General features: G+C 39.2%; 1 protein-coding gene across 2 annotated transcripts; it reads right to left on the reverse strand.

Annotated features, from left to right (window-relative positions):
- Nucleotides 1-844: 844 nt before the first annotated feature.
- On the reverse strand, nucleotides 845-11,824 carry LOC107620114 (uncharacterized). 2 transcript variants are annotated; one of them, XM_088505761.1, is made up of 6 exons: nucleotides 11,651-11,824; nucleotides 11,502-11,557; nucleotides 11,292-11,423; nucleotides 7,647-8,614; nucleotides 7,425-7,571; nucleotides 845-1,109 (listed from the first exon to the last, which is right to left on the reverse strand). In XM_088505761.1, exons 4-6 carry the CDS (start codon nucleotides 8,599-8,601, stop codon nucleotides 1,084-1,086), a joined length of 1,128 nt encoding a protein of 375 aa, XP_088361887.1. In that variant the 5' UTR covers nucleotides 8,602-8,614; nucleotides 11,292-11,423; nucleotides 11,502-11,557; nucleotides 11,651-11,824; the 3' UTR covers nucleotides 845-1,083. The 2 variants fall into 2 exon arrangements, with proteins under 2 accessions (XP_088361887.1, XP_088361856.1); XM_088505730.1 differs by lacking the exons at nucleotides 11,502-11,557; nucleotides 11,651-11,824 and having other exon boundaries at nucleotides 970-1,109; nucleotides 7,425-8,614; nucleotides 11,292-11,397.
- Nucleotides 11,825-12,315: the final 491 nt, after the last annotated feature.

The raw sequence follows: 12,315 nt of genomic DNA on the forward strand, positions 1-12,315 counted from the left end.
CTCAAATATAATTTTTAAATATATAAATAATAAATATTAAACTACAGTTAATACATTAATAATAATAACTCTATGATATACTATTAATATTATGATCTAGTTAATTTTCACAATAAAATAAAAATTAATAAACACATTATTTGATATATAGTAAAAAATTTTTGAGTAATAACAAATTTAATTTTTTCTCATTTTAAAATAAATTAATAATTCTATTTAATATCTTTGCACTAAAATACACTATGAATATGCTACTAATACTAAATGATATATATATATATATATATATATATATATATATATATATATATATATATATATATAAAGACCATTTATAAACTCAACAAACTCAAAACATCAATAATATTATTAATCTATTAATAATACATATTGTCATAAGGTACAGATCGATGAAGATTTATCAATATAAGAATAATGTGATTTATCAATATAAGAATAATGTAGATTAGCTAAAATTTTATGTACACTAAAATTTAATTAAATTAACATATTTTATTCAAAATATTATTAATAGATTAATAATATTATTAATAATTTATATATATATATATATATATATATATATATATATGTAACACCCTAATTAGCCTAAGCCTTACCTCGCGTCGTAAAGCCAAGGTCAATCAGAGATTACGACAATTCTAAACTCATACATAATATATATATATATATATATATATATATATATATATATATATATATATATAGAAAGAATAGTATAATCTAGAAGCCCGATGAAAGATATAGCTCAAAAACAGAATTTCGAAGCACAAACGTACTAACGGAGCTACTAGCTTAAGGCATAAGAACCAGAGAAGATATAACAAAAGATAAGTATATAATATCATAGGGAACTAGTCACGACTCACGGAGTTTAAGCCGGCTAGCCATATACTGATATACAAAACCATACAGTGAAAACAGCTTATACAAGTTTTGTTCTCTCAAATACATGCCTCTAGGCAAAACAAAATACAAAAAGAGAGATGTATAAACAAAATAAACCAAAAAGAACTCCAAAATGATCCAAGATTCTCTGCTCCTGTCACCAACCAAAGCAACTCACCGAGGTGGGTTGCGACCTGCATCTGAAAAACACAACAACAATATGGTATGAGAACCGGCGGTTCTCAGTATGGTAACAGTTCCCAGTGATATAGGATATAAGACCCCGGGACGCCAAAGGCAATCCTAAGCTTCATATCAATCACAAGATTCAACTTAAAGCATTCTAAAACATTTAAGCATAATATACCAACTTGACTTAAATAAACCAGGTTATCTATCTTAAGGGATTTCTATTCTAACCAAACACCGCTGTCCCACAGCCTTCACCAACCAATCCTCCATGCGATCCCATCGCCACCGCCTTCCGAACCTCCTCAATCCCAGCAGAAAACACAGATAATGTTCAAAGCAAGTAAAGCACAAGTAGTAGCATATATGGCAAATAATTCAGATAGCAAGTAAGCATGTTATTCAATTAGGCAAACCATTACAAGTAGACAAAGCAAACAAGCAGATAGAAAATGCATATGATGAATGCCTGCCCTACTGGCTGTGATATCACATTGTCGGTTCAACTGCCAACCCGACACATCTCCATGGAGACGTCGCCCTTCGGATTTCTCATATGGGAACCCCCGAGATATAGTGCCCGGATCACTGTCCAGGTACCGGCGCCTGCTCGCCCTATAGATCCGAAGGGATGCGAGCGGGATATTCTTGCCTCAGACCTCACATCTCAACGTAAGCGGGATTAACCACCGTCCTTACGCCGCCGCCGCTACCTCGACAGGCAGGATTAACCACCGTCCCTGCTAGGCGCATAGCGTCTCAAAATATCATGTAAAAATATTATTTCAATGGTTTTCAAAAGTATTTTCAGCATACATAGATCCACCACTTCAATCCGAGTCCCCGACTCATCTCAACCACTGTCCCTTTATAACTCAGTTTTCAAATACCAAAACTCTATCATTCCTCATCTCATATACCAATCATCCTTCACCTAACGTCAAACCATTCTCAGCACGCCAGAAACCTAGGCCTCCATTTTCTAATTTACCTTAAAATCATGTACTAGAGCCCTTAATTTATATCCCATGTTCTAATAATCAAAACTAGGCCCAAACGTTTTAAAATGCTGTTATAGAAGCTTACAACCTTGTTGAAAAGGCAAAATAGTTGAAAACAAATAAATTTTTGAGAAACAGGACGTGTGCACCCGCACATATCAGAAGTAATGAAATTCTGCAACTTTGGAAAATTTCATATTTTTAACACCAACTTTGAATGATCATAACTTCCTCTACCAAATTCCAATTTTTTACAAACTTTATATCGATTCGAACAGTTTTCAATAAGCTTTAATGCTAAACTAATTTCAATAGATTTTGAAAACCAAGGCATAAGTTATGATTAGACAAAGTTCACCAAAAGTCAACTTTTACCAAGTCTCACAAGAATCTCAATTTACCAACTTTCATAACCCAATCCAACCAAAACCACATCAATTCTATCACATATCAGAATTTACCATTTTTCATATCCAATTTACCACTCCACCATATATAATCATTAATTCTCACTATCAAATACATAATAATACCCTTACTAACCATCATCATTATTAATTTCAACATCAAACTCCAACATCATACTATCAACATCAATATAACCATTTTCAACAATCCCAACACTCACCTTCAATTACCAAAAATATCAATATTTATCATCCATTATCAACCACATCAACAAACCCTCATCAACAACAATAAATCATACATCCCTCATCAACCTGTATAATCATTAAATTCCAACAACATCATTATTCATCATCAATCATTAAATACCAACAACCTCATCAACAACACTAATCATCAATACTCATTAATACCAACAATTCTCCATAATCATCCTTAATCACAATATTCCAAGGATACCAACAATTAACATCAATTTACACATAATCATTCATACACCAACAACATTCAATCCTATCTTAGGGTCAACTAGCCTAAGTGTCCATGAATATTATATACTACATAGAGGAAACCGAAACCATACCTTAGCCGATTCCCTTTATGCACCCAAACTCAAAATGAGCACCAACAAGCTTCCAACCATAATCCAAGCTTTCAAATCCACTCCAACAAGCACAAATAAGTTCCAAAAGCTCCCAAAGCCACAATAATCAAACTATATACATATAAATCACCACAAATCAACCTAGGGTTCAACATAAGCATAATCTCACAAGGGTTTAAGAGCTTTTACCTTTCCCAACAGATTTGATAACACAAATCCAAAGCTAAGCAAGGATTAGAGCAAACCTAAACATCCAAAATCACAAAAACCCATTTAACCTAAAACTCTAATAAAATCCGAAATTTTGAAGAGAGAAACTGGGAAGATTTCGTGATTATCTTGAGGGTTTCTTGGGTGGGTTTTGTAGATCTCTTCACAAGGAACGCGTAGCCGCAAACAGTGCGGCGATCGGAGCTCCGTAGCTCAAGATATGAGCTTGGGAAGTTTGAAGTGAATAGTAACAATCGTGAAAAGCTCTCACCTCTCTCCTCACTTCAGCTGCTATTGTGTTTAAGTTATGAGGGTGAAAGTGGCTGAAATAGGTTCATTTAAGTGTATTTATATGTTGGGCTTGGGCCTAACTTGGGCCCGGTCCAACACGTTAGCGTTTTTAGCCCTTTGGCCTAACTTTGGGCCAAATCTTTAAAATTAAAGCCCGGTTTTCCATTTCTAATGTTTTTCTAAGGTTTTTTAACGGTTTTCACTTTTCTCGTGCGGTACCAGGCAGACTTGAACCGGTTCAACTGCCGGTTCGCGATTTTTCACGGTTTTTCATAGAAAGCACATTTTCTGACTCAGAAAGACTCACTGAGTCCAAAAATCACCTTTAAATCCCCAAATTCTCTCTCTAACTTTTTGGAATCTAATTTGGGCAATTAATCACTTAATTAACCGGTTGATTAGTTGCGGTTCTTACATTCTCCCCACCAAATAAGAAATTTTGCCCTCAAAATTTGAATTACCTGAGAAAAGCTCGGGATAATCATTTCGCATCTCAGACTCCAATTCCCAAGTGTGCTCTTCTACTCCTGCTCGCTCCCAAGCAACTTTAACTAATGGGACATCCTTTCCTCGCAGCTTCTTCACACTAGTGTCATCGATCCTCACTGGTGTCACTTGGAGAGTCAAGTTCTCTTTCAACTTGACCGATTCAGGCTCCAACACATGAGCCGCATCCGACGTGTATTTACAGAGCTGTGACACGTGGAATACGTCATGCAAGTTAGACAGATGAGGTGGCAAAGCTACTTGATATGCCACCGGCCCGAATCTCTTCAAAACCTCAAACGGTCCTATATATCTTGGGTTCAACTTCTTGGTCTTGATTGCTCTTCCAATCCCAGTTGTCGGTATAACCCTAAGGAATACGTGTTCTCCCACTTCAAACTCTAAGGGTTTCCTTCTCTGATCCGCATAACTCTTCTGTCGACTTTGGGCAGTTAAAATCCTTGCACAAATCTTCTTAATGTTCTCAGTAGTCTCTGCTATCAAATCTGGACCCAAAACACTTACTTCTCCAAATTCATACCAACAAAGTGGAGACTGACACTTTCGTCCATACAAAGCCTCATACGGAGCCATCCCAATGCTTGCATGAAAGCTGTTGTTATATGCGAACTCCACCAATGGCATGTAACGATCCCAACTCCCGGGTTGATCCAACACACATGCTCTCAGCATATCTTCCAACGTTTGAATAGTCCTTTCCGATTGTCCATCTGTTTGTGGATGATACGCCGTACTAAGACATAGCTTCGTACCGAAAGCTCTTTGGAAAGCTCCCCAAAACCTTGATGTGAATCGGGGATCACGGTCCGATACTATGCTTGACGGCACACCATGCAACCTCACTATCTCCTTGATGTATAATCTTGCCAATTCCTCCATAGAACAGTTTAGTCGGATAGGCAGAAAATGAGCGGATTTGGTTAAGCGATCTACGATCACCCAAATCGCATCAAACCCCGACCTAGTCCTCGATAAACCGGTAACAAAATCCATAGCAATTCCTTCCCACTTCCACTGAGGAATCTCAAGTGGTTGTAGCATTCCTGACGGTTTTTGATGCTCTATCTTCACTTTCTGGCAGGTCAAACATTTGGATACCACTGTAGCTACATCACCCTTCATCTCCGGTCACCAGAACATCTTCTTCATGTCATAATACATCTTCGTGCTCCCGGGATGAATAGAAAATTCACTGTTGTGAGCCTCCAACAGCAAGTCTCGCCTCAAACTCCCAACATCTGGTATGCAAATCCTTCCCTTGTATCTCCATAACCCTTCATCATCCTTAGTGAATTCTTCGCGTCTCTTATCACCAACTGGTTGAAACAATTGCTGAAACTTCTGCTCATCTTGCTGCGCCCTTTGTATTTCTGATTTAAACGTGCTTGAAATCTGTAACTAGTTCAAACAAGCTCTTCCGGCAACTTCACTAATATCCAGCTTAAGATCTACAAACTTATCCACTAGTTCTTCTTCCTTGATTCTCATCCAAGCAATTGTTAAAGATTTCCGACTCAAAGCGTCTGCTACCACGTTTGCCTTTCCAGGGTGATAACTCAACTCGAAATCATAATCTTTAAGCAACTCCATCCACCTTCTCTGGCGCATATTTAGCTCTTTCTGATCAAAGATGTACTTGAGACTCTTATGATCAGAAAAGACGCTAAACCTTACTCCGTATAAGTGGTGTCTCCAAATCTTCAATGCAAACACAATTGCCGCTAATTCCAAGTCATGAGTGGGGTAATTCACCTCATGCGGTCTCAGCTGACGCGATGCGTAAGCCACCACATTCTGGTGTTGCATCAACACGCAACCCAAATCCTTCAAAGAAGCATCACAATATACCTCAAACGGTTCATGCGGTTCCGGTAGGATTAGAACAGGTGCTGAAGTTAATCTCTGCTTTAACGTTTGAAAACTTTCTTCGCACTCCGACGTCCACTCGAACGGCACTTCTTTCCTTGTCAACTTTGTCATTGTTAGCGCAATCCGGGAAAATCCTTCGATAAATCTCCGGTAATATCTGGCTAAACCCAAAAAGCTTCTGACTTCCGTCACAGTCGTCGGTCTTTCCCATTCCATCACCGCTTCTACTTTAGAAGGATCTACAGCTATTCCTCCCTTACTCACCACGTGGCCTAAGAACTTTACTTCCTCCTTTCAGAACTCGCACTTTGATAACTTAGCGTATAACTTCCGCTCCTTTAAGATTTGCAGTACAATCCTCAAGTGTTCCTCATGCTCCTTTACCGTCTTAGAGTAAACTAAGATGTCATCTATGAAAACCACCACGAATTTGTCCAAAAAGGGACGAAACACTCTGTTCATGTAATCCATGAAAATAGCAGGTGCATTCGTTAACCCAAAAGACATTACCGCAAACTCGTAGTGTCCATAGCGTGTTCTAAAGGCAGTCTTAGGGATATCCTCTTCCTTCACTATTATCTGGTGGTAACCGGATCTCAAATCAATCTTGGAAAACACTCCAGCTCCTTGCAATTGATCCATCAAGTCATCTATCCTTGGCAGCGGGTACTTGTTCTTTACTGTCACTTTATTTAACTGTCGGTAATCCACACACAAACGCATCCCTCCATCTTTCTTCTTCACCAATAAAACTGGTGCTCCCCACGGTGATACACTCGGTCGAATGAACCTCTTATTCAGAAGCTCTTCCAACTGAGTCTTTAGCTCTGCCAGCTCTATAGGAGCCATTCTATACGGTGCAATCGATACTGGTCCGGCTCCTGGCACCAATTCAATCGCAAACTCAATTTCCCTTTGAGGTGGGAACTCAGGGATATCTTTCGGGAACACTTCTGGAAAATCTCTAACCACCGGAATTTGATCTAAGTTCTGGGCATCGCCCAATGCATTAGCAGCCAACAGAATATAACCCTGACACTCCTCCCCACTATAATGCACCATTACAGAGTTCAGGTAATACCCCGTAGCTACCACTGCTCCATTTTCTCCTTCCGGCATAAACCGAATTGTCCGTTCAAAGGAATCCAACAAAATCCGGTTCTTCGACAACCAATCAAACCCCAAAATCATCTCCAGCCCCACCATTGGTAAACAGATCAAATCGTGTACAAAGTCTCTACCCTCAAGCTTGAAACCTACTTGTCTACAACCTGACCTAGTCATAACTGTTTGATGCGGAGTATGTACATGTAGATCAAAAGGTAACTCTGATACTTTCAAGCCTAATTCCTCAACTTTAGCAAATGAAATAAACGAATGCGAAGCTCCAGTATCATATAATGCAACTGAGGATTTATCACCAATTAGACATATACCTTTCATCAAAGGATCTGCCTTGGAAGCATCCTTGGCATTCACAGCAAAGACTCGACCTTGATGCTGACTCTGGCCCGCATTCTGATTCCTCCCACGAGGGCAATCCCTCGCAATGTGGCCAGGTAACCCAAACTTGAAGCAACCACCTAAACCAATCTTACATGAGTCATAAGGGTGAAAATGTCCACAATGATCACAAGCTAAATCCGGAGAACTCTTACTCTGATTTCCTCTGCCTTTAGCATACTGAAACTGATTCTGATTGTTCTTTCTGAAACCCCCTTGGCCTTGAGGAGTATATCCCCCTCTTTTGAAGCTTTGTCCTCTAGGATAAAAATACTTGCCACGCCCACGACTAGAGCTCCCTCCATGAGTGTCCTTAGATGCCGCCACTGTCTTGGCATACTCCTCCACTACCCTTGCTTTGTTCACCAAGTCGGAGAAGACACGGATCTCCATAGGAGCCACAGCAGTCATAATGTTGTCCTTCAAGCCCCTTTGGTACTTAATGCACCTCCAGCTCTCGAAAGTCTCCGGGTCACCCTGACATACCCGAGAAAACCTACAAAGCTCTTCGAACTTGTTGGTGTACTCTGCCACAGACATGGAACCTTGCTTCAGCTGCATTAGCTCCATCTCCTTTGCTTCCCTTGCAGACTCAGGAAAGTATTTCTTGTAGAAAGCCGTTTGGAACACCTCCCATGGAATGTTGGCGTTCTGAAGCTGTAGCAAACGACACTCAGCTTGCCACCAGGGCTGGGCCTCTCCCGCTAGCTGATAAGCGGCAAACTCTACATATTGATTGAGAGGAACATGCTGCGCCTGTAAAGCACGCTCTATAGCCTGGAACCAGTGGTCCGCTTCAATAGGATCTGTGGATCCTCGGAAAGTTGGCGGATGAACCTTGAGGAACGTCGCCAGGATCATCGGAACTCCTCCTGTGTTATCGCCATTACCCTCAGCATTATCATTGGTATTCCCTTCGCCATTCCCATTTTCGTTGCCATTTCCAGTCGGTTGGCCCAATCTCTGCACTGCTTGCAGAGTCGCAGCAGCATTAGCTTCCATGGTGTTAGCGAGATTCGCCATCGCCGCCATGAATTCGGCGTGATTGTCAGCTGGATGCTCATTCCTACTTTCCCGTGTACGCGTTCGACCTCGCCCGCGAGTAGCCATGTAGGATTCTTGTCTACACAATACAATAGATATCAAGGTGATCAGTCTCAATATCAAAAGTTTAGTGCTTCAATTATCCCAAACAGACACTCACAAACAAGCATGCTATGCATATATCAAACCGATAACCTAATAGCATCAAAGAAAAGACACACAGAGTATGCAATGAAGCACAATCGGTCCATCTCTCAGGCTCACGAGGACGAACCGCTCTGATACCACTAAATGTAACACCCTAATTAGCCTAAGCCTTACCTCGCGTCGTAAAGCCAAGGTCAATCAGAGATTACGACGGTTCTAAACTCATATATATATATATATATATATAGAAAGAATAGTATAATCTAGAAGCCCGATGAAAGATATAGCTCAAAAACAGAATTTCGAAGCACAAACGTACTAACGGAGCTACTAGCTTAAGGCATAAGAACCAGAGAAGATATAACAAAAGATAAGTATATAATATCATAGGGAACTAGTCACGACTCACGGAGTTTAAGCCGGCTAGCCATATACTGATATACAAAACCATACAGTGAAAACAGCTTATACAAGTTTTGTTCTCTCAAATACATGCCTCTAGGCAAAACAAAATACAAAAAGAGAGATGTATAAACAAAATAAACCAAAAAGAACTCCAAAATGATCCAAGATTCTCCGCTCCTGTCACCAACCAAAGCAACTCACCGAGGTGGGTTGCGACCTGCATCTGAAAAACACAACAACAATATGGTATGAGAACCGGCGGTTCTCAGTATGGTAACAGTTCCCAGTGATATAGGATATAAGACCCCGGGACGCCAAAGGCAATCCTAAGCTTCATATCAATCACAAGATTCAACTTAAAGCATTCTAAAACATTTAAGCATAATATACCAACTTGACTTAAATAAACCAGGTTATCTATCTTAAGGGATTTCTATTCTAACCAAACACCGCTGTCCCACAGCCTTCACCAACCAATCCTCCATGCGATCCCATCGCCACCGCCTTCCGAACCTCCTCAATCCCAGCAGAAAACACAGATAATGTTCAAAGCAAGTAAAGCACAAGTAGTAGCATATATGGCAAATAATTCAGATAGCAAGTAAGCATGTTATTCAATTAGGCAAACCATTACAAGTAGACAAAGCAAACAAGCAGATAGGAAATGCATATGATGAATGCCTGCCCTACTGGCTGTGATATCACATTGTCGGTTCAACTGCCAACCCGACACATCTCCATGGAGACGTCGCCCTTCGGATTTCTCATATGGGAACCCCCGAGATATAGTGCCCGGATCACTGTCCAGGTACCGGCGCCTGCTCGCCCTATAGATCCGAAGGGATGCGAGCGGGATATTCTTGCCTCAGACCTCACATCCCAACGTAAGCGGGATTAACCACCGTCCTTACGCCGCCGCCGCTACCTCGACAGGCAGGATTAATCACCGTCCCTGCTAGGCGCATAGCGTCTCAAAATATCATGTAAAAATATTATTTCAATGGTTTTCAAAAGTATTTTCAGCATACATAGATCCACCACTTCAATCCGAGTCCCCGACTCATCTCAACCACTGTCCCTTTATAACTCAGTTTCCAAATACCAAAAGTCTATCATTCCTCATCTCATATACCAATCATCCTTCACCTAACGTCAAACCATTCTCAGCACGCCAGAAACCTAGGCCTCCATTTTCTAATTTACCTTAAAATCATGTACTAAAGCCCTTAATTTATATCCCATGTTCTAATACTCAAAACTAGGCCCAAACGTTTTAAAATGCTATTATAGAAGCTTACAACCTTGTTGAAAAGGCAAAATAGTTGAAAACAAATAAATTTTTGAGAAACAGGACGTGTGCACCCGCACATATCAGAAGTAATGAAATTCTGCAACTTTGGAAAATTTCAGATTTTTAACACCAACTTTGAATGATCATAACTTCCTCTACCAAATTCCAATTTTTTACAAACTTTATATCGATTCGAACAGTTTTCAATAAGCTTTAATGCTAAACTAATTTCAATAGATTTTGAAAACCAAGGCATAAGTTATGATTAGACAAAGTTCACCAAAAGTCAACTTTTACCAAGACTCACAAGAATCTCAATTTACCAACTTTCATAACCCAATCCAACCAAAACCACATCAATTCTATCACATATCAGAATTTACCATTTTCCATATCCAATTTACCACTCCACCATATATAATCATCAATTCTCACTATCAAATACATAATAATACCCTTACTAACCATCATCATTATTAATTTCAACATCAAACTCCAACATCATACTATCAACATCAATATAACCATTTTCAACAATCCCAACACTCACCTTCAATTACCAAAAATATCAATATTTATCATCCATTATCAACCACATCAACAAACCCTCATCAACAACAATAAATCATACATCCCTCATCAACCTGTATAATCATTAAATTCCAACAACATCATTATTCATCATCAATCATTAAATACCAACAACCTTATCAACAACACTAATCATCAATACTCATTAACACAAACAATTCTCCATAATCATCCTTAATCACAATATTCCAAGGATACCAACAATTAACATCAATTTACACATAATCATTCATACACCAACAACATTCAATCCTATCTTAGGGTCAACTAGCCTAAGTGTCCATGAATATTATATACTACATAGAGGAAACCGAAATCATACCTTAGCCGATTCTCTTTATGCACCCAAACTAAAAATGAGCACCAACAAGCTTCCAACCATAATCCAAGCTTTCAAATCCACTCCAACAAGCACAAATAAGTTCCAAAAGCTCCCAAAGCCACAATAATCAAACTATATACATATAAATCACCACAAATCAACCTAGGGTTCAACATAAGCATAATCTCACAAGGGTTTAAGAGCTTTTACCTTTCCCAACAGATTTGATAACACAAATCCAAAGCTAAGCAAGGATTAGAGCAAACCTAAACATCCAAAATCACAAAAACCCATTTAACCCAAAACTCTAATAAAACCCGAAATTTTGAAGACAGAAACTGGGAAGATTTCGTGATTACCTTGAGGGTTTCTTGGGTGGGTTTTGTAGATCTCTTCACAAGGAACGCGTAGCTGCAAACAGTGCGGCGATCGGAGCTCCGTAGCTCAAGATATGAGCTTGGGAAGTTTGAAGTGAATAGTAACAATGGTGAAAAGCTCTCACCTCTCTCCTCACTTCAGCTGCTGTTGTGTTTAGGTTATGAGGGTGAAAGTGGCTGAAATGAGTTCATTTAAGTGTATTTATATGTTGGGCTTGGGCCCAACTTGGGCTCGGTCCAACCCGTTAGCGTTTTTAGCCCGTTTGTCCTAACTTTTGGCCAAATCTTTAAAATTAAAGCCCGGTTTTCCATTTCTAATGTTTTTCTAAGGTTTTTTGACGGTTTTCACTTTTCTCGTGCGGTACCAGGCAGACTTGAACCGGTTCAACCGGTTCAACTGCCGGTTCGCGATTTTTCACGATTTTTCTTAGAGCACATTTTCTGACTCAAAAAGACTCACTGAGTCCAAAAATCACCTTTAAATCCCCAAATTCTCTCTCTAACTTTTTGGAATCTAATTTGGGCAATTAATCACTTAATTAACCAATTGATTAGTTGCGGTTCTTACAATATATATATATATATATATATATATATATATATATATATTATGTTTAGGGTTTAGGGTTTAATATATAATATATATA

The sequence above is a fragment of the Arachis ipaensis genome, chromosome B10 (genome assembly GCF_059453495.1).
Source record: "Arachis ipaensis isolate K30076 ecotype BB chromosome B10, ASM5945349v1, whole genome shotgun sequence".
Lineage (NCBI taxonomy): Eukaryota > Viridiplantae > Streptophyta > Magnoliopsida > Fabales > Fabaceae > Arachis > Arachis ipaensis.

Coding starts and splice junctions, on each gene's coding strand:
- LOC107620114 (XM_088505730.1), bottom strand. CDS start 8,601: ATGGCTACTCGCGGGCGAGGTCGAACGCGTACACGGGAAAGTAGGAAT. Junction 1,110..7,424: donor GGCAGATCCTTTGATGAAAG/GTATATGTCTAA, acceptor TGTGTTTTTCAG/ATGCAGGTCGCAACCCACCT.